We start from the raw sequence: 26,529 nt of genomic DNA, 5'->3' as shown, positions 1-26,529 counted from the left end.
TCGAGAATACGAAAATCAAAGACGCCAAGCTTTAGATGAACGAAGATAGAGTGCTACAGGGCAAGAGCGGCATGGTGCTGGAACCATGGCCCTATTGTTTTTCTCTTTTTAGTTTTTTTTTATGATGTCACAGGGGGAGAAAAAGCCAAGTTTTAATTGATCTATCTTGCCATTTTTAATATTTTTAACCGTTGTCCGTTGTGGGCTAATTTAAAAAATTGCTCGCTATGATCTGTTGATTTAAAAAATTGCTTGCTATGATCTGTTGATTATTGCTATTACTCGTTGATCATAGATAACTGCTTTGGTGCATGTATTAAGGGGGAGATTGGCATAACTCCTACTTGCATAAAAACTATCATTTTGTGTCATCATCAAAAAGGGGGAGATTGTTATTTTATATGCATCTCTATTAATTATTTTGATGATTAATTCAATGATATTTTTATTCGGCAAATACAAAATTATCGAAAAGTCGATTCCCGAACTAAATATTTTCGTGACCTTGAAATATAGCATAAAGTCTCTTGGATTCATGATTTATATTTACAAAGACTTTATTGAGCTCAATACATGCTTTAACGAATTTATTTAGATGAAATTGTGAGCCACAGGTTGACGAACCGGCTGACAAGCCGACTGTCTGAACAGAAAGCTGTGACAACCGGAAACCATCGGACGACCACCCGGATGACCACTCTGTTAACGGCTAGTTCCAACGGCTAGTTCTAACGGCTAGTTCTAAGGGCTAGTTCCAACGGCTAGTTCCAACGGCTAGTTGCAACGGCTAGTTCCAACGGCTAGTTCCAACGGCTAGGAAGCATATGGATGGCTATATAAGGCATCAAGAACTCATTAATGAGAAGACACACACAAGCTACAACATTCCATATTATTGCAAGAGCAATTTCTCAAAAGATCAAAGCCAAAAATTCTCATTGTTCTTCCACTTTCATATTTTTCTTGAGAGAAAATTTGTACAAGTCGTGAGCGATAATTTTCATACCTTCTTCACATTCTTGTAATTCCTAAGCGAGTGTTTGAGTCAAACACTTGAAAGCTTAGAAGACCAAATTCGGGTTGGAATTTGGGTGTTATTGTTTTTGAGCGGTTTTCGGAGAAAACTCTTGCGGTTGTGCTAGCTCCTTGGGAAAGCTAGAGGCGTTCGGTTTTTGTAAGCACCCGCAAGACTTACAAGTTGTAATCTTTTAAAGATTAGTGGAACCTTCAAGTAATTGCTTGAGGAGAAGTGGAGTAGGGCCGGACCGTGGACAAATCCGGACCGAACCACTATAAACGGGTTCTATCTCTCTATCTCTCTATTTTGATTGCATACTTATTGTTTGCATATATTGTTAGAGATAAATTTTTATCGGTGATTATTACTAGCAATCCTATTCACCCCCCCTCTAGGTTGCATAATTTGGGTAACAGCGTGTAAGACCCACCTCTATTGTAAGTAATCTGTGTAAGTGTTTGTGTGTGCCGCGTGGTTGTAGGATTGTTGAACTATCAATAACTTTGCTTTCATAGTCTTCACTGGATTAGGTAAATGTAGCGCGTCACACGTAAGTTCCTTATTTTTTTCAAACTCAAGAGTTCATACGAGTTTTTTTTTTCTTCAAAAGAGCAAGAAATTCCTTAGATGAAATAAATACTCCCTCCGTATTAAGAGCCCATACGGGTTAACGCGTACATTAATTAGCGGGAGAGATCAATTTCACTATATACTAGCAGGGTTTTAATTCAAGTCGGGAGAGAGTTCCATATGAATTCACTCCATTAGAGGTTTTGTTTGTGGTCAATATTGTATCCATCAGTGGAGGATTAGAGAAAAATTAACGAGTTAACCACCTAAAACCTTAAAAATGAACAAATTGTATCAATTCCTTTGGAGTTACATCTTTGAAGTTCACCGCTATACCTAAATTAATGTCAATAAATAAAGGTCAAATAACGAAAGAGAGAGTTAATTACATGTATCTAATTTGACCTTAATTCGTTACTTCAAATTAAATAGGCATAATTGCGATTAAAATTTGGTTAATTTTTTTTGAAAAATTTGTGGTTAAAATACATTTGATGTCTACTGACGCTCAAAGAAATTGAAAGTCTTAATAGTAGATCGGAATAGAGCACCAAAAACAAGTGAAAATTTGATGACGATAACTTTATAGATAATAATGAAGGTGGTCAACACGATGTCTAACAAACCAGCAAAGACTACCCCACCGTTTCCCCCACCTCTTAGCTCAATATGATCGTCCGTTGTGGCAATTAATGGTTCGGATTTTGAAAGTCTTTCCTGGAAGAGTTTTTTTTTTTTTAAATTTGGACCATCCAAAAATTGAGGAGAGAGTGGTGAAACATGAGCGGTGGGATAGACTTTCTGCTAACCAGACTAGCATACCAATGCAGGGGGATGAAGCATATCAAAAACGAAGTTGAACTGAAAATAATACTTCTAGGCCCTGTTTGATAAATGTGTTGGATTAGATGAGATTAGTAAGGAAATGAGATTAGTAATACTGAGTGTAATCCCAAGTGGGTGTTTGATTGTGTAAGGATTAAGTCATGGGATTGTGATTACCAATCCGAATCATTTGTTTGATTGGAACACCAAGGGATAGGATACAAATTACATTTTCCAATTATACCCACGGGTGAAAACCTATGAAATTGCATGGAAGACCGGCTCACGAATTTGCAATTTTTTTTCATCCAATCAATTTTTGGACAACCACCAGCATACATTTTTTTACCAAAAGACTCGAAAGCCATAGGAGCAACTATTGCTCCTCCTCCTCGCTCCAATCTCATCATGCCATTGATATTGTGCAATCAAAATAGAAAAGAAAACTCAATATCCAATTAGATCTGGAAATGAGATGGAGGATTGGTCCTATTTATACAAAATGGTGGCCCTAGAAATGTAGTTGAACCCACTTTTCAATGAAGCTTCATAGTCTACTATGAATATTAGATAGCAATGGTTGAACTCTCCAAGTCCGCACAAAACCAATTCGTACCAGCTAAAAGAAGAGGAAATTTTTTTGTTGGCAACTACCAAACACCTTATTAATTTCTTTCAACCAATGGAGGGTATTATTGGTATTGAGTTAAAAAACCATGGGCAAGGTGATCATTTTGTAGGAGGGAGCTTGGCATAGGATTGGTAATACCTAGTACCCCATGGTATTAGTAAAGTGTGGGATTACTAATCCCATGCTCTTCTCAATCCCATCCTTAGTTTGTCAACCAAACAAAGAGTTAGGAACCCCATGGGATTAGCAATCCTATCCTAAGGTCTAACACATTTATCAAACATGGCCCTACTGTTAAGTAAATAATGCTTATGGTATTTTGATCGAATTGTGGTGATTGGAAAAGACATCAACTAACTGGGGCTAGCTCAGTTGTTCAGAATTCTTGCATCTTTCTAGGAGGTAAGGAGTTCGAGTCTCCCCACCTGCGTATGGGTGTTCTTCTCTATAATGGGATTTTTCTTTATTTCTTTGTTTCTATCCTATAATGGGCTTGTTTCTTGTATTAGTTGAGTTGTTGGGCTTGGTTATTTCATGGACTCTCACAATTAATATAGTGTCCCGGAGTTGTATTCTGTATTTCATATTTAATGTAAAATGATCTCTTCGATCTATCGATTGAAAAAAAAGAAGATAAGTTATCAAACAGAATCATTTTGAAAAGAAATTCCACATTTTCTCTTCTTCACTTTAACTTGCAACAATGGAAGCAACTGATGGGCATGGCGATAGAATTTTAAAATAATACTTAGTATTTATGTATTCTTTTTTTTGGGTCATGAATTTTTAACTTTATTGTGTACACGTTGGACCGAGTATTTAAAAGAAAAATGTCTCTTGTCATTTGGATACGGTTTTGAATAAAGGATTATCAAATGTTAATTTAGGACTCGTTTAAAAAACACATTAATTTAGGACTCCATTCCTTTTTAAATACACTCTTTTCTTATAATTGATCTATGTAAAAAACTACCACACCCATTTGTTCCCCTATACGCGAAGAATAATCTCTTCTAGTTTTACGTCAGTTGATGTTATGTTTAAGAGATAAAATAGGAATGTTAACAAGTCCTTCCGAATTTCATCTCTTGATCTCTTTTAGGATTCGTCACAAGTGCTGCTAACTACGCCTGGTTATCCTCTCCTCCACGCTTCCAGAGTAAGAGGCAACCTTTATGCTGGTTCCAATTAAAAAACCCAAGTGACCCAGCATAATAAATAAATTACAATTTTTATCAATTTTTTTCTCCCCTTATAAAATACTGGTGAGCCATACTCCATTAAAAGATGTGAGATCCACCACCTGGGTTTAAGAAGTGTCAGAGTGATTAGATTCCAATTGGCTAGTGGGGATGATTCATATTTCTAATGCCATGTGCATTAAAAGGAGGATACAAACACATAGGGAGAAGTTAACAAAAAAAAATTATGAAAAATCCAGGGGGAATGTTCTGGGAAAAAATACTACTACGAGTATATATAAACACCCAGGGGAAAAAGAATCACGGCGGAGCTAACGCCGTCGTTGAGGATTGCGGGGGATCTAGCCGAAACGACTGCAGGGGATCTAGCCGACCTTATTGCCAGACACTAGTGAGAGGAAATTCACGGTGGAATTAGTCTTCTAAGATTAGTCGAGATGTACGCAAGCTGACGCCGGATGCCTAATTATAAAAAAAGAAAAAAATTCCTAATTCCTAACTTAGTTCCCTCTTCCATCGCAACGTGAATCTGAACCGTTCATTCCAGTTTCATGGATCCTTTCATGTTTTCTTTTCATGTACCGTACTATCCCTATAGAAGAGAACTGTTGAGAGTCTTGAGACAGAAAAAACCAGCCAAACATGCCTTTAAAGGTAGTGGTCGGGTAGAGGGAGGCGTTGGGTGGATCGTGTCTAGGGGTTGGGGTTACCACCTCATAAATCGTAGATTGAGTGAGTGGCTAGGCACTGACCTCCTCACCACCCGACATTTGTGGAACCGTCACTGGCACCCTAAAATCTTGACCACCAACTGAACTCTCTCTCTCTCTCTCTCATTGAGAGATGCTATTGTTTCACTGGAAATGGCAACTATTGTACTACTCAATTTATGAGTGTGTGTCCGTGAGAGAGAGAGAGAGAGAGATGGGAACCAAAACTGATTTATTTGAAGCCATGGAATAATCTCAAAACTGACGCTAACAAGGTATCAGGAAACTATGAGGGGCAAATTTTCCGTTTCGTAGGCTAAAAGACAAGACTTCTAACAAAGACAGCAACAGCAAAATAGAAATGACCACAAGCGAAAACATCCCAATAAACCGTAGCCTGAAACCCTTTCTTTTCTTGTTCACTTCCGCAAATCCCTTACCCGTCTCGATGCCTCTCATAGATAAGCAGACTCCGGGATCTCCCACTCTCACCTCACTACCCAGCAAGAGTGAGTTGTTCACACCCTGAACATTGTTATTGATGTAAATGTTTATGTTACAACTATTGGCTGACTTACCACAAGAGCCGCATCGCACGGTCATTGCCGCGCCAACATTCTTTCCTCCCAGATTGATGCGTTCAAAAGATTGGTTGCCGCCCAGTTTGGACATGAGATGATTGATTGATTTCAGTAGATCGGTAGTTGCAGCTTCTTCCTCTTGTTTGCGAAGACCAGAGTTTTTCATGGTGGAGTTTGTCTCAGAATGATGGTAGATTCTCTACTTATAGAAAGCGTCCCGAATACTTTCCTGCAACTACAAGTAAAGCTATATTCCCTATGGAATGCAATGAAAACCAAATCCAGAGAACCAACAGCATGAGCTCAACCCCAACTTCTACTTCACTACAGGCTGGTCTGGTCCCCTGGACTTTTCACTTTAAAGAGAAAAAGCAAGCTGTGATATTCTCAACATGTTCATTTGAATTGCAGACTAATGACAAATGATTGAAAAACCTATTCCTGATAATTCCAACCAGGCAAAGCAGCTGTAAAACCCAGTTAGAATGACTTTAGAACATAAAAATCTATCAGGCAGCGAAAAACAATGTTATATATGTAGAACATAGAAAAACTCGCATAGACAAATACAAATGATTCCTCGGCTTAAACCAAGGATGAAGACAACTCAGACCACTTTCTTAGAACAAGAGTGACCAGAGTTCCCTCAAAATTATACAATGCAGTCATTGAAGGACCCTCTGTATCTTTATTATTTCCAGCTTTGATCCAACGAAACAGGTACTTCAAAACCTACGGTTCAAAAAGGCAGCGCTTCCGTAAATATGTAAACCAAGGTTCCAATCATCTGGCCGACTGAATTTTAAAGTAGCAATAATGAACCACGGTTTTTGAGATAACGAAAACATTACATTTCATGAATGGACAAAAGCACAAGTTTTGCACCAGAATTTGTTATCGTAAAGATGAATTGAGGTAAAACAAACCTGCTTCAAAGAAGCCAGCTGGATGTCAGTTTGGAGGGAAAAAATCCAGAATTAACAAACCAAATAACCCTATGGATATGCATCTGGAGACACTTTTTCGCTGACGGTAGAGCCATAATTTGGTCCGCCTTTGCGGTACTGGATAAGAAACTCAATGGGATATCCCTTCAGCTTATGGGGCACAATACCAAGATCATTAAATGTTAAGGCTGCAAAACACGCAACAAAATTACAGGTGTAAAATGTGCATATACAACTTAAATTGCAGATGTTATTGAAAAAACGTTGAGCACGTTTAGAGCTTGAACTATGTTGCACTAACCATCAGGTGACACAACCGTATCTTGAGTAAGGGCATTGATCTGATCAAGATTGAATATAGCGGGAGTAGGCAGTGGAAAGGGAACTTTATTGAGAAATATCTCTCGAGGCATTGCAATCCCCTGAAATCAGTAAAACAAACTTCACATTAATAAAAAATGGTCCACAAAAATCTTAGAAACCTGCTGGTGTTGAAGTAGTAACCAAGACCTATATGACAACGGCCCAAAAAATGAGAACATCCAAACCTAAGGTTGACACAGTCATGAACAGAACCTGTAATGATCTCCTTTTTTTCATGAGTAAGGTGACAAGTTGATTTGCAAATAAAGAAAAGAGGATGTCTTGTCAAATAGGAGGTTAAAGACATCTGACATGACTTTGAGTTGTAACCCGTAGATCTGCACTTTTGAGAAAGGTAAATCATTTTCTTTTCCTATTTAAGCGTCAAACAGGATGGGATTTTCAAAAGTTACATTGACGTTGCTTTATTTTATTTGATAAGTCGTCTCATCTTCGATTATATCAGCAAGTCTGCCATATTTTTTAATAATGATATAAAGTAAAAACCTGCACTTTCATCTGAGAAAACCAAGATGCACCCTTTTTGGAAGGGGAAAAAAAACTCATTAGCATTGCAAATTCATACTGGGGATTTCACCAGAAGCCTACGAGCTTATAGAGGCCCAGAGGATATGATCCTCGAACTCGCAGTTTGTTGGGACTTAACAATCACAAAACTGACAAAATTGAAATATGTTCATAGAGAGCTACAACAATTTATAAGGTGTCTGGCCAATCCTTACCTTAGCAATAGGGAAAGGAACTTTCACATAGTGAGGCCATTCGCGGATCTTGTCAAACATAATCTCTGCCTGCACCAACCTTGAAATCAGTAAAAGTCCACTCCATCTGACTGCAACAACTTTGTTAGGACAAAGAGACAAAAGAAGAAAATCACCAGTTGATGCACACTGAAAACGTCTGGCCCGCCAAGTTCATACACTTTCCCCATACTTGTGCCGTCGTCTTTTAAGGCCGCAATAATTGCCGATGCAACATCAACCACGTATACAGGTTGAATTCTGCAAAGTCAATTATATCAGAAACTTATCCACATAAAATTCTGATAAGGAAACAAAAACTGAAGTTTCTTATTCTCAAGTGTTGTATTTGACTTCATAGAAACCTCTGTTAATAGATTATGAAGACATACTGCTTCTCAATTTAAAATAAAAATAAAAAATAAAAAAATTATGAAGACATACTTGGTAGATCCATCCCCAATCAGTGGAAGGAAGCCATAGTTTTTCACAAAGTGTGCCCAAGTATTTAAAATCCGATCTTCTGTACCTATCATTCCTGCAGGTCTCATTATTGTGGCCTAACAATGGAAGTATGTCAGTAAGCCCCCTCTCAAAGCACCATTATAGTATCTACAAACAAGTTCACAATTATAGATATGGCATTTTGCAACACTGAACCAAAATCAATGCAGTTAACATCAACTCTTTAAAGAGATCTTTCAACAACTGCCAGCAGCAAACCAGCAGACTATCTTCTTCTTCTTCAAATTGATCGCATCCCTTTCCCATATGTTTAAGATTCAACTTAAGTCTTCTAACCAGTATGACCCCAGGTATACCAGCCACTATATTCTCTATTTCAGGGAGAGCTTGATCTACTGTTTTATTTGGCTATGATCAGATTCGCATGAATGGAAAGCATGTCCCTTCTACTCAGGCGCTTCATAACTCATAAGTAATACACTGAGGTTGCGTTTCCAGAAGCCATAATCAGCCAGCTATGAGGTTCTCGGAATCAATCGGGACAAAACAGATACCTATAATGGTAACTATAAAGCAGAACTCCAAACTCTTTTCAAAAGGTCATAGCAAAGATATGTTCTTAGAACCCCAAAATGTCATTTTTGACAAGTCTTAAAACCCACAAATGGAGTGGAGTTGAGTGGTGGCAGTGGTTGGCACCCAGACAAGAGGAGGGAGGGGGGGAGGAGGGTGGCAAGAATCTTTTTTGGGTTTCATATTTAAGGGTTTTTTCCGTACTGGAATTGTTTCCATGGGATAAAAGCAGAAAATAAGACTTTTCCATTTTCCAGTGGATATGGCAAAATATGGGGGACGCAATTAATTCTCTGAGCAAAGAGGGTACATATATTTGGTTCAAATTTGTTACAGATAACATTTACAAGACAATTTATCAAGCTAAATCATCAGCAAGCCTAAAGGGGGGAAAACAGTTGGTTCAAAAGTTAACACTAATGTATCTCACCTCTGGTAAGTCCCGCAAGATAGCTTCCTCAGCAGCAGCTTTAGCTTTTAGCATTCTGGAAGGAGATGATGGAGATGCCCCCAAGCAAGAGACTTGTACAAATCTCATGATACCACCGTGTTCCTTGGCAATCTGCACATATAAATGTTGAACCCTTAAATGCACTAGATCAGCCCCCTGAGGGAAAACAAAGGTCACTAATTTCTATACTTGGTGATTGTGCATGTTCCAACCACTCTGACCCTAGGGATATGAATTTGGATGTTTCTGGTCATCAAATTGACTACTCCAGAAGTGAAGCCCATGGGACTTGATGTGTGATTCCACGATTATCCTCCTCTTGCTATTAGAAAGCATGTATTTCTAATACCATTGCAAATCAACGGCCAAAAGACAACAATTCCACAATTATCCTCCTCTTGCTATTAGAAAGCATGTATTTCTAATACCATCGCAAATCAACGGCCAAAAGACAACAATGTCAATGGACCTTTGCTCAATCTCATATCAATGTCGTAAAAACCATATACTAGCGGGAGTAAGAACGACACAACAAATACATAGGTCAAAAAAAAAAAAAAAGAGCACAGGAACCTACCACTGCAAGTTTTTCGGCCATAAAGTGGTTCACTTCCTCAAAGCTATAATTTCGAGTCTCATATTCCCTTCCTATCAACAAGGAAAACAACAGTTAGCTAGATGTTTTAATCAAACTATATTACTGATAGGAAAAATGATGGACGAAGACTGGATACCAATAAGATTAATAACAACATTTGCCTTTGCCATTACAGCCTTGATTGAATTTTCATCCATTGGGTTGTACTTCATTGGGACTATCTGTAACAAATTATAAGAAGCCCCGAATAAGAGCAAACAATGAAGCACTGGATACAGCATCCACGCATTAAAACATCATTTTCGTCATCTTACTTTTGTTTGTGTGTGTTTTGTAAGTGAGCGTGAGAGTGAGAGTGAGAGTGTATGTGTGGTGGTGGAGGGGGCTTGAGAATAAAAAGTCATGTTCCATTTTACCTGTCCCAAATCACCCATCAATTTGAGATGACGATGAGAATCCTCAGAACCTCGAAAAGGAACCAACACTTGAGACCCCATTTTAGCTGAAAGTGAATTATTAGCATTAGTTTAGAGTACAAACAGTCACTTTCAAAAAAACAAGCTCACACACTGAAGTTGTTTAATGAATATTCAACTTTCCGTTTGTTATGACAAAAATGTATGTCTATATTTTATCAAGTAAGAAACTGGTTTCCTGAGTAATCTCCACCCACTATAACATCTAAACACGCAAATCGTCCATACTAACGTCCATGCAAGATTTGTTTCCAACACAAAACTATAACAAAATGTGGTAAAAACTAGAAAGCTGATTGTAGCATTTTACACAAAGAAATTGAGTAGTTACTCTCAACTTTCTATTCCAGGCATTCCAATCTTCCTAAAACTGGACTATCTTTTGCTCCCTTTCTTTCCTTATCAGCCCCATTTTCTCTTCCTTAGACGAACTTTCATTAGTCAGCACGTGAACTTCCTCTTAGCATAGACGCGAACAAGAAATCATTACGGTCCAGTGCATTAGATCAAAAACTATAACATGCATTGCCCAAGAAGTTGTGCCACTTAACCACTCCCAGCTTCTTTCCCTGTGTTCTTACCAGCCTCTCCACTTTCAATCCGCAGCCCCTATTCTTCCTTGAAAAAATAAAAATGGAGAAGACAATGCCCAAATCTCAAATGCAGTGTTCTAAATGGCGGCCGCCGAGGCCGCCTAGGCGCTTGGAGGTACCCTGCCGCCACGCCAATACCCCTTGGCGTTTGATTTGGCACCCAGGGAGGTTTGGCGGTGTTTGGCGGCCGCCTAGGCGGTCTTGGCGGGGCTTGGCGGCATCATTGACGTCTTTGGATGCCTTTGGCGGCCTAAAATGTATAGTATTAAACTAATGTAGATCAAGTTTTGGAAGGGTATGGAGGAGAAGAGTTAAAGAAAGGAGATGAACTTTTAACTTGGCATTAGGGATCTCCGATCTCGTTTATTTCTACTTATTGTCTTATTCAACTTATTTGCTAGTTGCTACTACTTAATTTCATTTGGGTTTGTACATTAAACTTTGCATTATGGTTATGTAGAACTTTGAACTTGTATTATGGATACATAGAATATAGTTTAATTGGATAATGGTTTGTTAAAAAAAAAAAAAAAAACCGAATTTTGGTGGCGCCTAGGCGGCTTGGCGCTTGGAGGTGGGTCTCCGCCCTACTAGCGCCAAGCGGCATTTAGAACATTGCTCAAACGTATTGCAAGAGAAGAAACTAGATGCCCAACTCAGTCACTCCATGAAGCACTTCTGCCCACTTCCACTTCTTATGTATATTGCATAAGTCTAATTGGCAGTCTGGGACTCTTCACACCTAAGTTATGTTCTTTTTCTCAAGTACTTTATATTCTTTAAAATAAAATAAAAAAAGAGCCCCAAGCACTGCAAAATCTATCAGATTGCATCCTTTCCACCAGTATGATACAGGTAAGATTTGGCAGGAAACCTTAGCTCCAGGGTATACAGTCTGTGTATGAATAGAACCATGTCATAGGCTATATAGCCCTTGGTTCTGTTCTTTTCTTCTTCACTTAAGTAGATTTGGGTCCAAATGAAGCATGCAAATTTCTCATATTTACCTAAAAAATACTGTATCACCAACTCTTGGAAAAAACAAAAACCAATCACCAATTGGGAAGTTGGGTAAGAACTTTCTTAGGAGACCTGTTATTGATACAGAACCCAACCATGAGAGATGGTTCAGAGACTACTGGACGCACAGCGGAGATCATTCCATAGGAACAATATATTATATCATATTTTTTGATTTTTTCACGAACCCTACAAATGACTTTTCAGCAAGTTACGAAATGAGAGAGAATAAAGATTCAACTCACCAAGCCGCTGAACAAGATAGCGCCCAAGAAACCCGGTAGCTCCAAAAACTGCAGAAATGATACCACTGCCAGACAAATTGCACAAGTATTCGAAATGGGTTGATGACAAGTTAGTGAGTTACAGCTTTAAAACAATAGAAACTCTGAAGCTTGCTCATCTATTTAGCAGATAGAGCACTTGTGTAGTCCGTTTATTGGTTTCGTTTCCCCATAACAGATTAAAATCATCTTCAGCACATGCATCTCACTTATTCACTTTTGGCATTCAGAAAAGTTTTTGTGCCCTGTTTTGATTTCCTGATTTTACAGGTGAGCCTAGTCTTGAAAGATAAGATTGTCTTGCATCCAGCATGTGTGAGATGGTGCCTTTTGCAGCTACTACCTTTTTTTGTGTGGTAACCAAGCATTGACAAAAGGAAGGAGAACAAATGTCAAAAGGGCATACCCTTCTATTTACAACCAAAGAATGCAAATAATACTTCCTTCTTAAAACTACTTAGAACTTCAATACTAGCTCGTACTTCATTAATTTTTACTGCCCATTGTTGACTGAAAGCCATAATACACAAAAACCAATTACATACATCAGAGTATATGTATGACTATTATGATAAACCTGACCTAAAGTGATAGAAATTGAAAACAATTCCACTACCGTTGTCAAACTAAATTAGTACCCTATTTTAAGACAGACAGACAATGCCAGTTAAAATTCACAACCCAGTTCCACATACGGCTAATTCAGTATCTCCACTTAGAGTTGCAAACGACCCGAGCCAAGTCAATCTTTGATGTGTTCGAGCTTGGCTCGTTCAATCTAGTCTAGCTTGAGTCGAGCCCAAATAATCGAGCTCGAGCTTGGCTCATTTATTACTAAGGTGTTCAAGCTCGGTCTCTTTAAATGAGCCAAGCCTCTCCAACGAGCTGAGCTGTCATAATTGAGCCGAGTTCCAACTAACTCGAGCTCGAGTCATTTAACTAAACGAGCTTAAAACGATCAAAGCTTCGAGCTGCTCGCGATCACCTCGGTGAACCTTTTGCAGCCCTATCTACAATGGACATAATAATCGAAGAAAAACTAGACTGGATCTAACAACGTTTCAAAACCAATTAAACGTAAATTTCAGCGGAGAATATGAGTGAGAGAGTAAAACCTAACAGATGATCTTCCACCAGTGCCCTTGCGAACTAGATGCCCAATACCTTTAGTTGCAATGTTAGACGCAAACCGCGGGTGATGAGCGCCATAATCTGCAGCCAAAAGATCCAGCTGGTTAGGATCGTAACACGTAGTTGACATAACGAAATGAAAAACCTAGAAATGAGGGAAACTGAAAATGTAGAAGAGAAGGGTGGATTACGATCGTCATGGAGCGGGTACAAGGACTTGAGAGAAGAAATTGAGCGACAAGGAATCAAGTTTTGGTGCCCTAATCGCCTCGAAACGGCCTGCATCGTTCTCAATCGGAGGAGAGAGAGAGCGAGAGAGAGAGAGAAATGGCGGGTTATGCGAATTGGGGACGAATTGCGTCGATGAGGCAATGTGCTAATCTGCGCCGGAGGGTTTAGATTTTGCGTTGGGTACTGTAGACTACGGACTTCGGCTGCCTCCAAACTTACTCTATTTTTCTTCTATTTTTTTCTTTGTTTCAGTGTATTTTGTTCGGGGGTTTTTTAAAATTTTTGTTAAATTTGCATCATATTTTTTTATTAATCATTTGTATTGACGAGAGAAGTCTAAAAAGTACAAAATTACGACGAAAAGTAAAAAAGAAAGTTTACTAAAAACGAAAAAGTATCAAACAACTGTCTCATTTGTCTAAAATGTCATTTTATTTAATTTTTTCAAGACCGGTTTATATTTTTTATACTTTTTTCGATTTGTTTTGTCTAGGCAAACGATTAACTCTAAAAATTACGACGAAAAGCTAAATAAAAAGTTACGAAAAGTATCAAAAATAAGTTTCAGACTTATAAGTTTTACAAGAACGTCAGTGCGACCCACCCATAGGTTGTAAACATGGTAAGGACGAACCTGCACGTAGAGTTCAATTCTCCCCGGAGACAAACCATAACTTAAGTGGGGGTCATGGCGGTGGGTTGTTGTGCTAGTCTCCCCCGAGGTTTGGATTGCGCAGTCGGGTCTATTAGTGGCTCGGCTGCAGGAATGTAGGTGCGAGTGCGGGAGCTTGAAAGTCTCTCTTAAGAACCTCCAAAATAACTAAAATTCGTAAGTATGAGGATTAAAAGCGCGAGTGTAAGCCATTTTGAAGAATCATGAGACTAAGCTTCTGCCTTCAACGCGTACCCAATACCCCTATTGCTAGGTGAATCAGGTGACCATTCGCGTTTGCTCGCTAGAAATGTACAGCAATTTTATGCATAGGAGGGTCGCTTTTGACCAGGAACTGGAAATCATCTAAAGCAGTGTAGAATTGATGGATAACGGGTCCCTACTCCCCAGTGCAATTTGGTGTGTTTCACTGGGATCTTATTATTATGATCTGGACCGTTCATTTTATAAAGTTTAAATTTTTCTTTTAAATTCTGCTATTGTCCTTTGAACATTAGTAATCACATGATAGGATAGATTTAACCAACCAAGAGGCTATTGATATCTGATCAATCTAAGTTTTTTCTGAACATGTTCTACTCAACAAACCGTATAAGTAGCCCCCTTGGGACTATTAGCTTGATAGCTTCTGTCGTTGAATCTCGCGCAAGTTTGGTTGATAGATTTTCAAATCCTACTTTCCAAAGTGCTTTTACACGGAACGAATAAGTCCGTGTATAGCCAATCATCGCACTCTCTTCTGCCTTGAATGTGTACCCGATACTCCTAGTGTTCTTCTAATCACTACTCCTAGCATTATATTGCAAAACCAAATACTCAACCCTGTACAAATAGAAAAAAACTAAAACAAAACCACCAGAATCACTACCAATTCTATCCGCTCGAAGGTCAAATCGAGAAAATCAGCAACATCGCGACAGAACAAAACTTGCATTGGAAGCAATGCAGAACGGTAAAAAGCATATTTCCTCAATTCCACTAGTCGAAACAGTTAATTAAGCATGAAACGTCTAACGTTCTACAAGAAGCTAATAAAAATTAGAACCTAGTTTATTATCCACAAATTACAAATTGCCATGCCCCATTTCCATGCCGTGTGATTAGTATCCCTCTGCTGGCCCAACTTATTTGAGTTATACAGAAAAGGCCAGCTTATGAACTCCCCCATAGCACTTAAAAAGGGGGGAAATTATCTTGTAATCACTTGAGCTTGAAACTATTTCCACTTGGTTCTTGACCACTTTCCCTCTCGTCGATTTGATGACTGAAGCAGCGCAGCAGTGGCCAGCTCATTTTCCGGATGGTTCTTGGGTCTTCTTGCTTGTACTCGTTGAAGATTCTCGGGCACCCCATCACGTTCAAAAATCTGGTATGCCACTAGATCTAGACGAGTACTCGGAAACCAACTTGAGAAACATGGAAGATTTGTCCTCTAATAATCGTGCTGGAGTATCAAACTCTGCAACTCGACCTGCAAAAAGCCAAAACTGAGTTTGATGAGCATACTAATTTGGGGAGAATGGAACAGTAGGAGCTGTTTTTTACAAGCTCAAAAGCAAACTTATGAGTCTCATGAACAGATGGGGGGCATGCTGCCATGCTCGAGCAGACTATTGAGCATTTTTGGACTTTTAAGGCCCCGTTTGTGTGACTGTACTAATAGTGACGGGATATATATGATCATATAATAAGCAATATCGCACTAAGTGAAGTTCCTCAGGGTATTGTCTGCCATATGTTCTCTAACACTCCATATCCAATGCACATTTGAATCAAGAATTCAAAAGTTCCAAACCAAACTCATGTTAAGTTGTCCCCTTAGATAATAGTGATCCCCTACAACTGCTTTAGTTCAGACAAAAAAAAAATTGGGTATGTGAGGTGATACACCTCTCTTTTTTCTTTTTTTCAAACAGATATACCTGCAGAAATACAAGGGCCATTTTCAGCTTTGATGTATTTCTCAAATGAAATATATCTTGTCTATACTTGCAAATCCCAACGAATAGGGTTGTGAAAAGTTGGTTTTAGGTCTTTGACGATGTCCTAATTTGCACTAGAAACTTAACTATTCGTAGCCCTCCAATGTTGGCTGGAAGCGTTTGCAGCTCTGTTTTTCTCCAAGGATGCATGTAGTTACTTCATAGGGATTGGCAAATATAGTAAAGAACAACTGCCAACTGCACCACTGAAAGTTAAAAAAAAAAAAAACCAATTTGTTTTCTTAATCTTCTTTTTAAATTTCCTAACCACTATTATTTCTACTGTGGTTTTAGAATCCATTTTGTGGTTCTTCATTAATACTTGCCCCAAAGGTCATTCTACGTCATCTATAGACCCCTTGAAGTATATATGCGAAGGGCTTAAGGCTGGAATGACAGTTGTTTATACCCCCAGTGAGTTGGTATCGTGTTATACTATACTTGCATTCATTTAATGACTGTGGAATCGCTTCAGAAACAGAAAACAAAAATAAATGGGCCATTGTCTAAATGCATAATAAGGGTAAAGTTCTTCAGGAGAAGTCTTATAGAATTGCAGCAACAATATATGTATACTAAATTGAAGGAAAGAAATGAAGAATTACTCACCATCACTGAGGACCAGAACCAGATCGCTGTCAATAACAGTTGGGATACGATGAGCAATAGTGCACACAGTGCAGTCCCTAAACTCGGTTCGGATGATCTTCTGTATAAGATTATCCGTGGCTGAATCAACTGAAGCAGTTGCTTCATCAAGAACCAAAATCCTTGCCTGTTTAAGTAAAGCTCGGCCCAAGGCAACCAGTTGCCGCTGCCCAACGCTCCAATTATCTCCATTCTCAACAACTACAAGTTTCAGACAAATACAGTTTGTTGATTGGGTGCCAATGCTCACAGGAAAGCCTCTAGTTGTATTAGTAGAGCTTAAAATTATGGCTAAAATAATTAGCATAGATACCTGGTGTATCAAGCTTTTGCTCTTTCTGGCGAACTATCTCTCCCAGCTGAGATTTATCAAGTGCCTGTCCCAAATCACAATACAGTCACAAGGAAGACCAAAAGTGACAAATGGGCATATACTACGTGAGTCTGTTCTGGTTACCACAATGCCAACACAATAAACGGGCAGAAAAAGGAAAAAACACTCGAAACCCATGTTTTGACAACTTAAGTTTGGCCTGAACTTATAAAAGGAACCAAGGAAAAGAGCATAAACATGACTGAATTAGAGGAGAAATTTTAGTTACAGAACAAGAATCACATGTGATTTGGGAATAATTAAACTTGCTTTTTGCTACATATTTCACAAATTTAACATTGGATCCAAAAGTCATGTTGTTACATGTTTACTAATCAAAACTAAGAAATTTTCTAGCATGCTTGTGGACACCTGAATGAAGAAAGAAAAAGCTAAGCAAGTTGAATTACCTGCCAAATTTCTTGATCAGAGTGTTCTTGGAGAGGATCAAGATTGCCCCTAATAGTCCCCTCAAATAAGGTTGGATCTTGGGGTATGATACTCAAACGGCTACGAAGGTCATGAAGACCGATCGTTGAAATATCAATATTGTCTATAATGATTCTGCCATGGGAGGGTTCAATCAATCTGAATAATGCCTGGATCAAAGTAGATTTACCACTTCCAGTACGCCCTACAATTCCAATCTTCTTTCCACCAGGAAATGAGCAGGTAACGCCGTAAAGCACTAAAGGAAGATTCTCCTTGTAACGAACCTAAAGAATTAGGGTAAACATCATATTAGCGTCTTATTTTCTTCTACATAGCCATCATATTAACCTGTATAACAGGTACATTGCTAAAGAGTCATTATTTGTCTTCAATTGTAATTGCAAAACATAACCATTAACCAGAATCCAAACTTCGGTATCGCATATATTTGGTTAACAACTGTTCGTTGTAGCTTCATGGAAATACTATGCCGACTTCAAGTAAGGTGCAAGTCCCAAATTCTCTACTCGACACGAAGATTTCCGACTCTATAATCATGTGAACCCACCAAACGACGTATAAAGGAGAAAACGAAGGGATTAAAGATGTGTGCAGCAGGCATCAAGCAAATGGTGTGATCCCACCAAATAGTAGGAGTTTCCATGTTAACACTCCATAGAAGCAGAATCAAGAAATGACTAAAAGGCGGAAGTGGACTGCATACCTTTAAATCAATCAGCTCAATTGCTCCATTCTCTGGCCATGAACATGGTGGACGAGAACCGTCAATAATTGGTGGAGCTTCACTAGGGATTTGGCAGTACTGATCAATTCTTTCTACAGAAATAATTTTGTTTTCAAGCTTGCAAAAGCTAAGAATCCACCGTGATAGCCGTGCATTCAAATTAAGGCCATATGTCACAGCCAGGCCTGCCATGCCTTCATAACAGAAACACCTTGATCAGAAACATCACGCAGAAAATCTGAGCATTGCATAACAATTTAAAAACTTACTTTGTCTTTCCTCTTTTATTTTACTACATACACCAAATGATGAGTTCTAGAACTTATGTCTACAATGGGTCCACCAATCCAGTTGTATTAAGTTTCTCACATGTCATAAAGTTAACGCTTGTGGTTTATCAGAACAAATTTCACCCATCCATACTAGCTCTGTGATGCTGATATTATCTAGGACAAAAAATTCAACTTCCAGAGAATTACTCACTTATTCCGACCTCCCGAAACTATATCACAAAAAGAACATGTTTGGGACAAACATAAACTCCATTTTTCTTCCGACTTTAATAGCTTGTCCTAATTCCTCGGTTAATTTCAAAGTGAGTCAGGAGTACCACCTTTTTAGTAACTAATCAGCAACACTTCCGTGAGCACACAACATAAAACATCATGTGGAATTCCTAACGAGTATAAAGCACCAATGTTACGTAGTGGCATAAGTTTCAACTTACTTGGATCAATACTTCCGTGAGGGAAGCTCACAAGCAAAACCATGCAAAAAGCAAATACAAAGGTCGAGAGTAACTCCATCCGGAGGCATAGCCACTCAATGGCTGCAAGACTACAAAAGAATGGACGAGCAAAACAATCAAGAAGATATAGGTTCCTCTTCATAAACCGCTTTTCTTGCCCAAATCCTCTAATTGTGGCTGCCCCAGAAATCGACTCACCGAAAAGATGGATGATTGGAGATTTCTGGATGCTAACAATGCGGACCAGTTCCCTCGATGAAGCCATGTAATATTTCTGCACTTGCGCATTGAAATTTAGTCAGGTATATATTCCCAGTTTACAATTTAGCAGTTCAATTCAAATTTCGGGCCCCTCAGAATAGCATTAGAAGTTTAAACGATTAGGTGAAAAGAGTAGAATATACATTGATCACACTTGCACCTCTCCGACGATGAACTAAAAAGAGACTTCGATGCAATAGCCTTGTTAGTTGTTCAATATAGGAGGACATAAGAATGTCGGTTTTTGTGTTTTCCACATTGCAAGTTGCAACCTTCACTCCAATGTGGTTTTAGAAGCGCAACGATCTTAGGGATAAAGTCATTTTTGTCAATAAAGTTTTACTAGAACTAGCTCAGAAATCCAGAAAAGACATGGCTTTGGAAAAGTTGGTGAGGTGGCTAGATTATTCAAGTCAATGCGGCGACTATGAACTTCTAAGACGGATTCCTTTTTCTCTGATCTTTCATGCCTTACACTTTTATTCCGTAAACTTTTTGCATGACATGTACTAATTAGTTTAGGGGTTAGGCCAAAAAAAAATACAGGGTGTTAACAGGCATTTTGGGGAATACTATGAAGAGTGAAAAACTTAGTGTTAGACATAATATGAATCAAAAAAGCTAGAGTCCATTGTGGTAAACATTACGAAGCTTTCAAGTAGAAAAGAAGGTAAAAACACGATAAAGGAAAACGCAATGGTTGCTTTTGCGAAGCTGGTTAACAAATACAATGCAAGTAGGGTAGAAAATGTTTTGCAGAGACAATACTGGTAGTAAGATGAAAATGTATGCTGAAAGTTATCTAACCAAATTACAAGTAAAATTTAAGCCAGGAGATCATTAGTCACCTGCATCCACAAGCAAGCAATGGCCATTGGAATGACAAGAAACAAGATTTGCCAGGTAACTTGTGTCATTACACCGACTATACCAAGAAGCTGGATTGTTGTTGAAGCAAACCCACCTAGTCTAAATGGAATATCAAGATCAACCACACTTTGATCAACTGAAACCTGTTCAGTCAAAACCAATTTCAATGATTAAACGATTTGATATTACGTGAAAGGAGTTGAGCCAGAAGCAAAATGCCAGCAGTAGGTGAGGGCAGATCTTTTAGCGAGAGCAATTAACTTACACGATTCAAGATCCTTCCAGCTGGAGTGGAGTCAAAGAACGACATTGGTGCCCGAAACACGGATAACAGCATTTTAAGAAACAATTTTTGCGCAGCTGCTAGACCAAATGTAGCAACAAGTACAGCCCTCATAAATATAAAGCAAGAGCTCCCAAAAGCAAGAGCCATGTAAACAACAAGGAGGAGCATACTACTCGCTCTAGGTTTGTCCCCTGGTGTCTGCGGATTTGCCCAAGCCATCCACCAATTACTAGCTATTTGAAGCACCTGAAATAGTATTTGTGCAAGAATGATGAGTGGGATCAATAACCCTTTATATGCCGCAGCCATGTACGATAAGTACACTTTCATGCTAACTTTTCCCCTCTCCCTCTCCTCTTCCTGAACAAGCTGCTTTTTCCTTGAACGTTTCGCTTTCTTTTTCTCCTTAATTGCTTTCTGGTCTTGAGCTGATAAACCCTCTTTCACTTCCTTCACCAAACTGACAATATTGTTTCCAATGGAATCACATCTTTTACCAAATACAACAGATGCATCACGAGGATTGCTTCCATCAGAATCTTCAGATGAGTGGTTGGGAATATCCATTGATTCAATTGCTTCATGGTGAGCTGACACTAAAGCTTTGAAATCAGTTCCTGCCTGCAAAAGTTCATCGTATTTCCCAGCCTGAACAATACGGCCTTCCTTTAAAACCTGCAAAATCAAAGATGTGTATTTAGAGAGAAACTACATAAAAGTTTCAATTCATGTCCTCAGTTCTCACTCTCAGAAACTCTTCATGCCAAAAAAAGGACAGAAATTTGAGAGTTTCATGGTTCAGTGCAGCAGGCGACTGCATTGGGCTTAATACTAAAGTGGTTCATAATTTAAATGGTCCCATAACACCATAACCATTGCCAGGCATTTTGGTGCTGTTACCTTTCCTGCACATTTTGGGGGGTAAATTCCTCTTACATTTTGGTTTGCTATGATTTCAAAGACCAATAATGTCTCGCTAAGCATTTCTAGAAGCTAAGCTGATATTTTACCTCCTTTATGTGTGTGTGTGCATGTGAAATCCTCGAGTTAATAATAGATACAACAATTTACAACTGACCTGTCCATCCAACATGTAATAAGGCAGAAAACTAAACTAACTTAAATGTCCCTGAATCAAAATTTACCAAACACAGAATGGGGCAAAGACCAATAAAAGCAATTCAGATATGCACCTTTAAATCAATAACTTAAATAACCAACGTAGAGAATTCCCTTCGAAATAACTTGTATGTAGTAACTTTTTTGTATAGAAAAAGGCAACCATGCTATAATCAGAGTTTACACGTCACAAAAAGTCCATATCACCATAAATCTTCTACGACATACCATACGAAGTATAGACTAAAAGATGAATCCATACCAGTATCATATCAGCAGCAGGCAAAAATTCAACTTGGTGGGTTACGAAAATCACAGTCTTCGCGGCTAGCGCTGTCATTATGAATTCCTGCAGGTCCATGTAAAATGTTTAGCCAAACTCCATTCATTCAACTGCCAAGTGGATGACACAAGAAGTAAAATACCAACCTTGAATAGTTCGGACCCAGTGTGTGCATCAACAGCACTAAAGGGATCGTCAAGTAAATAAATGTCTGCATCTTGATAAAGCGCCCTGGCAAGCTGCACACGTTGCTTCTGCCCACCACTCAGATTAATGCCTCTGTCACCAATGATGGTTTGATCTCCATGTGAGAAAAGTTCAAGATCCTTTTTCAGTGAACATGCATGGATGACACTCTTGTACTTTGCCTTATCCATTGGGCTACCAAAAAGTACATTTTCTTCGATATTTCCCGATTGTATCCAAGCTGATTGAGATACATAAGCAGCAGAACCACATATCCTAACCTAGACACACATGCAACCATAGATAATGTCATAATCTTTAGTCCCGGAGAAAAATGACCTTATGGCCCTGTTTGATTGTTTGGATTAAAGCATCAGGTTGAACTGTAAATCCATTAGGACCACATAGAACTTTTGAAGTCAGGATTAATATCCGTTGGGTATGAAATCCCACAAAACATGGTATGCAAAACCATGGGGGATGTGGTATTGAGTATTCTCTTCACCATTCATCCAAAGAGATTACTTATCCAATGGGATTATATACCACTTCACTATTGGTCCAATCAAACAAACAAGGCCATAAAGAATAGAAAATTGGAACTAGAGTAAGCAAATTTATAGAACAAAACTATGACTTACTTCGCCAGAGATTTTCGGAATCTCACCAAGGATGCAAGAAAGAAAGCTCGATTTCCCAGAGCCAACAGTGCCACAAACAGCCACACGCATCCCCCTCTCCACCTTCAACTGGATATCAGATAAGGTTGGCTTCGAACCTGAGGGAGGATCCCAACTGAACTTTCCATCCTTAATTTCTATTGCCACATTTGTGATGCCTCTTGCTAAAACCACAGTTGCATCTGCTTGCAACTCTTCCTCCAGTAGAAATCCAGCAATCCGATCAAGAGACACTTTTGTTTGGGCCATCATAGACACCAGGTCAGGAAAATTCCTAAGTGGTTCTTGAAGAATCCTGAAAGTTGCCAGAGCAGAAAGAACGCCACCTGTCGTAAGCTGACCCCCCAACAATATGGACGTAGCAAAAGTCACAGCCGAAACAAATATAGGGGAGCTCCAAAAGATGAACGTAATAAAAGCCTGAGAGTAAAGAGATTTTTGGAGCCACTTAAATTCCACGCTCCGCATTTCCTCCAGCTTCACTCGATATCTATCCTCCCAAGCTTGTAGCTTGAGAATCCTCATGTTCCTAAGACACTCGGAAGTCTTCCTCATCCTATCATCTTTGGCAGCCATTAACTTGTCTTGATAATTTTCCTGCACCCTAGCCAACGGGACAGTTGCAACAATCGAGATAATGGTGGCTATCAAAGTTGCAACAGAAGCAATCCCAACATTCTTATACAGAATGGCTAGGGCAAGGATGATTTGCAGAGGAAGCATCCAAATGTCATGGAGATACCAAGAGTAGTCCCCCACTCTCTGAACGTCAACCGCCATGTAGTTAACTATCTCCCCACTTGTGTGACTTTGCTTGGCCAAGCTTGAGAGTCTGAGCCCCTTTCGATATACCATTGCCGTCAGAGCTGATCTCACGTGCATTCCTAAAATGTCAACCCCAAGATACCAATGCCGAGTTGTTAAGGTCTCCACCAACTTTGCTGTGAAGAATATACCAGCAAGAATATAGCCTTCATGGGGGGTGGTCTCATTTCCTGCTAAGTAATCCACAAAGTAGCTAATCATATACGGACCCACATAAGAAACAAAGGTATTCAGCCCGGCGAAAATCGCATTACACGCTGCCTCCTTCCAAAAAGACTTGAGAATGGCCAGACCTAAAGAAGGCTGCTTCTGAAGATTTTCGGCCTTCAACTTCTCCCAATTCACTTTCAAAATCTTATAATTAGCCTTGGACCGATCTTTCGGTGCAAGAAGTGGAATGTCCTTTAGCTCAAGTGGTCTCTTTGCACCAACTGAAAGTAGTGGGTTTAACCAGGAAAGTGTGGCCAAACTAAAGAACCCTGCTCCACTATAAGGAGTAACCTTAAGACACCCTGCGTCTTCTTCAGGCAACAATGGCTCTTGAAGATCAGAGTTCCGACATACTTTTATACCCGTGGTACCCCTAATGGCAACAAAACAGAGGAAACCAAGGGCTGGGGTTGCTACCAAGTTTGCCAAAATTTGAGAACTCAAGGGTTTTGAACCTTCAGTTAGCAATTCTTTCCCATCATTGTACAAAGTACACAAACAAATGATAAAAGACACAACCCACCAAACCCTCAACAAAAATGGGTACTTCTCAGAGGCATTGAATTTACAATATAGGGCTGAAAAGCTAAGCACAAACCAAGCTAAACCCTGAGATGCAGGTAAAATAAAAAGGATCCAATTTGTAGCCTCCCCACGTGAGGCATTTCTCAACAAACCAACCCCATCAAAACCTAAAACCAGCACTTGTAAAAACAACACATAGAAGCAACAAATGAGTGAAACCTTAAATCCAGTACCGATTTCGATACTCCGGAATTCACCATCACCGCCGCGGTGTACTGGACTCGAATTCACATTGGAATCCTCCTTGAAAACCCGAACTCGACCAACACAAACCGATATCTGCCGAGCCGATACAATGAAGAGGAACACGAGGAACAGTGTGAAGTTTATGCAAATTGATGCTAGTTCCAATATGGGTATGTCATGAAACTCCCACAAACGATTTCGCGTAGCCAGATACGGCAGAGTCTGTGACCATAAAGTGGAGAATTCACTGAACAAGAGGCTCACATCCATACTAGGAATTAATCTTTTAAGGTGGAAAAGGTTATTAGAGTCGGCGATTTGGAGAAGTGATCGAGTATTTAGGCAATACGGATCGGATCATTACAAGGGCATTTCACCATCTGGTGATGGGTGGTGTTTGTTGGGTGGAGAATCTGCAGACACATTGCGCATGAAAACAAAAAGGTTGGTTTTTTTTCCTTTATCATCAAATGCAACACGGAATACGAAGGAAGAGATAGAGTGTATCCTTTCTCTCTCTCTCCCTCTCTCCTCTATCCCTGTCTCTTTCCACAGAGAACAGAAGGGGACAAAGAGAGAGCGTGAAATTGAAATCTGAGAAAAACCCAATACGATAAATCCAAAAAAAACGTGAAAACCCTGACCTGGGTATTGGTATTTTCTTGGGAAATCTTTAACCAAGGCGGTGGAGGTTGCCGGGACGATTCTGCAAGATAGAGAAGGAAAGACAACAGAAGCAGCAATAAGCTGCTTTTAGAGAGAGAGAGAAAAAAATTGAACACCTCCCCTACTGTACTAGACAACTACCAACAAGAGAGAGAGGAGAGAATGGTCCATTATTATGTACATTCCTCCAAACATACATACGTGTTGGACAGAAATATGATTGCGAAAAAATGAAAAAATGATTGCAATTTAATGTACCTTTTTCTACCTTATAGTAGTGCATATAATATGAGGTCGGTTACAGTGCCGTATGGGAGTGGAATTGAAATGGGTGAACCTTTGCAGCTCAGCTTTGCTGAATGCAAGGTGAGCTGGAATTCAGTTCTTGAGATCACTGAAATTTGGTGCCTTTATATAGGAACAAATGTCTATCACGGAGGTAAATTTTGTTTGGAGAGAGAGAGAGAGAGAATTGTTTGTAGAGAGAGAGAAAGAATAACCGAAAACAAGAATATTGTAGAAAGTAACGGAAAGAATATTACCATCCGCTAATCTATGTCTAATAATCAATTGATGTGATCATGTTTGGGATCTGGGAATGGTTCCATAAATGGTTTAAATGATTTTCTACGTGGGTTCCCCAGTTGTCCTGCCTAATTTTATTCTCCCCGACCCTTATAGAGGTGTCCGAATCAAGTTATGTGTTCCTCAATTCCCCTCATCAATTCTGTTACACATAAATTAGAAAATTCATAAGAAATTATTATTTTTTAATCTGATGTCACTCTATGAATTAAACATCATCAATTGTGTAAAAAGCAAATTCATCGTTCGCCGACCAACAGTGCTGATTTCTTTACCAAAAAGAAATTTAAAAAAACCCTTGGAACTGCCCTGCTTATTGTGGGTGCTTATTGTGAGTGCTGTAGTGTAGCCCGGTGTAATGCGCCTGTAGTACTGCACTATACCGACCATCAATCCGTGTATGTTTTGCGGAGAGAGAGTGGGGGGTTTTACCACCGAGGGTGGTAGCCTGGTGGGCAGGTGCCCCTCATCCACAGGCAAGGTCTCGGTTTCGAGCCTTGTCAAGTGGCAAGGGGTGGGGGATAAAGCATTATGCCCACTTGTACCTAGGTGGTGCTGTGGTGACGGTCTGTCTTTCCGGACAGTAGCTATGGCTCAAACCGGACATTCCACAGCGGGTAGGGAGCCCCTATGGTCACGCCCAAGGGGGTTGCTACGCTGGTTGCCCCCTCCCACCCTTTTTTCTGATAAAAAAAAAAAAAGAGTGGGGAGTTTTAGAGAGAGAAAATGGTCTGTTTAGCTGTCTCTCAGAAAGTC

The 26,529-nt window shown here is 39.4% G+C and overlaps 3 protein-coding genes across 8 annotated transcripts; all 3 read right to left on the bottom strand.

The window, feature by feature from the left end:
* Positions 1-5,173: 5,173 nt before the first annotated feature.
* LOC131320844 (uncharacterized) lies at positions 5,174-5,815 on the bottom strand. The gene has a single exon (XM_058351738.1). It carries the CDS (start codon positions 5,701-5,703, stop codon positions 5,224-5,226), a length of 480 nt encoding a protein of 159 aa, XP_058207721.1. The 5' UTR covers positions 5,704-5,815; the 3' UTR covers positions 5,174-5,223.
* A 148-nt stretch (positions 5,816-5,963) lies between these two features.
* LOC131320836 (NADH dehydrogenase [ubiquinone] 1 alpha subcomplex subunit 9, mitochondrial) lies at positions 5,964-13,670 on the bottom strand. Of its 2 annotated transcripts, XR_009198367.1 has the most exons (13): positions 13,391-13,670; positions 13,184-13,280; positions 12,030-12,094; positions 10,112-10,197; positions 9,832-9,916; positions 9,675-9,745; positions 9,077-9,208; positions 8,053-8,168; positions 7,746-7,869; positions 7,591-7,659; positions 6,786-6,906; positions 6,464-6,672; positions 5,964-6,269 (listed from the first exon to the last, which is right to left on the bottom strand). XR_009198367.1 is itself a non-coding variant. In XM_058351727.1 (12 exons), the coding sequence occupies exons 1-12, from the start codon at positions 13,482-13,484 to the stop codon at positions 6,533-6,535; spliced, it is 1,200 nt and encodes a 399-aa protein (XP_058207710.1). In that variant the 5' UTR covers positions 13,485-13,658; the 3' UTR covers positions 5,964-6,532. The 2 variants fall into 2 exon arrangements, 1 of the variants encoding a protein (XP_058207710.1); XM_058351727.1 differs by having other exon boundaries at positions 5,964-6,672; positions 13,391-13,658.
* A 1,380-nt stretch (positions 13,671-15,050) lies between these two features.
* LOC131320811 (ABC transporter C family member 5-like) lies at positions 15,051-25,609 on the bottom strand. Of its 5 annotated transcripts, none has more exons than XM_058351693.1 (13): positions 25,457-25,609; positions 25,167-25,228; positions 22,678-24,935; positions 21,997-22,317; positions 21,830-21,916; positions 20,428-21,123; positions 20,141-20,305; positions 19,011-19,305; positions 18,263-18,477; positions 17,517-17,822; positions 17,047-17,110; positions 16,695-16,934; positions 15,051-15,574 (listed from the first exon to the last, which is right to left on the bottom strand). In XM_058351693.1, the coding sequence occupies exons 3-13, from the start codon at positions 24,790-24,792 to the stop codon at positions 15,462-15,464; spliced, it is 4,617 nt and encodes a 1,538-aa protein (XP_058207676.1). In that variant the 5' UTR covers positions 24,793-24,935; positions 25,167-25,228; positions 25,457-25,609; the 3' UTR covers positions 15,051-15,461. The 5 variants fall into 5 exon arrangements, with proteins under 5 accessions (XP_058207676.1, XP_058207697.1, XP_058207683.1 ...); XM_058351714.1 differs by having other exon boundaries at positions 25,447-25,608; XM_058351700.1 differs by having other exon boundaries at positions 22,678-25,228.
* Positions 25,610-26,529: the final 920 nt, after the last annotated feature.

This window comes from Rhododendron vialii, chromosome 1a (assembly GCF_030253575.1).
Source record: "Rhododendron vialii isolate Sample 1 chromosome 1a, ASM3025357v1".
In the NCBI taxonomy this organism is placed as follows: Eukaryota; Viridiplantae; Streptophyta; class Magnoliopsida; order Ericales; family Ericaceae; genus Rhododendron; species Rhododendron vialii.
The sequence above is the reverse complement of the archived record's forward strand: the minus strand, read 5'-3'. Positions and strand labels throughout refer to the sequence as shown.

Coding starts and splice junctions, on each gene's coding strand:
- LOC131320844 (XM_058351738.1), bottom strand. CDS start 5,703: ATGAAAAACTCTGGTCTTCGCAAACAAGAGGAAGAAGCTGCAACTACC.
- LOC131320836 (XM_058351727.1), bottom strand. CDS start 13,484: ATGCAGGCCGTTTCGAGGCGATTAGGGCACCAAAACTTGATTCCTTGT. Junction 13,281..13,390: donor GTACCCGCTCCATGACGATC/GTAATCCACCCT, acceptor TTTTGGCTGCAG/ATTATGGCGCTCATCACCCG. Junction 6,907..7,590: donor TTCCTTTCCCTATTGCTAAG/GTAAGGATTGGC, acceptor TACTGATTTCAG/GGGATTGCAATGCCTCGAGA.
- LOC131320811 (XM_058351700.1), bottom strand. CDS start 24,792: ATGGATGTGAGCCTCTTGTTCAGTGAATTCTCCACTTTATGGTCACAG. Junction 22,318..22,677: donor TTCCGAAAATCTCTGGCGAA/GTAAGTCATAGT, acceptor ATGTGTGTCTAG/GTTAGGATATGTGGTTCTGC. Junction 21,124..21,829: donor CTGCTGCTGATATGATACTG/GTATGGATTCAT, acceptor TTGATTTTGCAG/GTTTTAAAGGAAGGCCGTAT.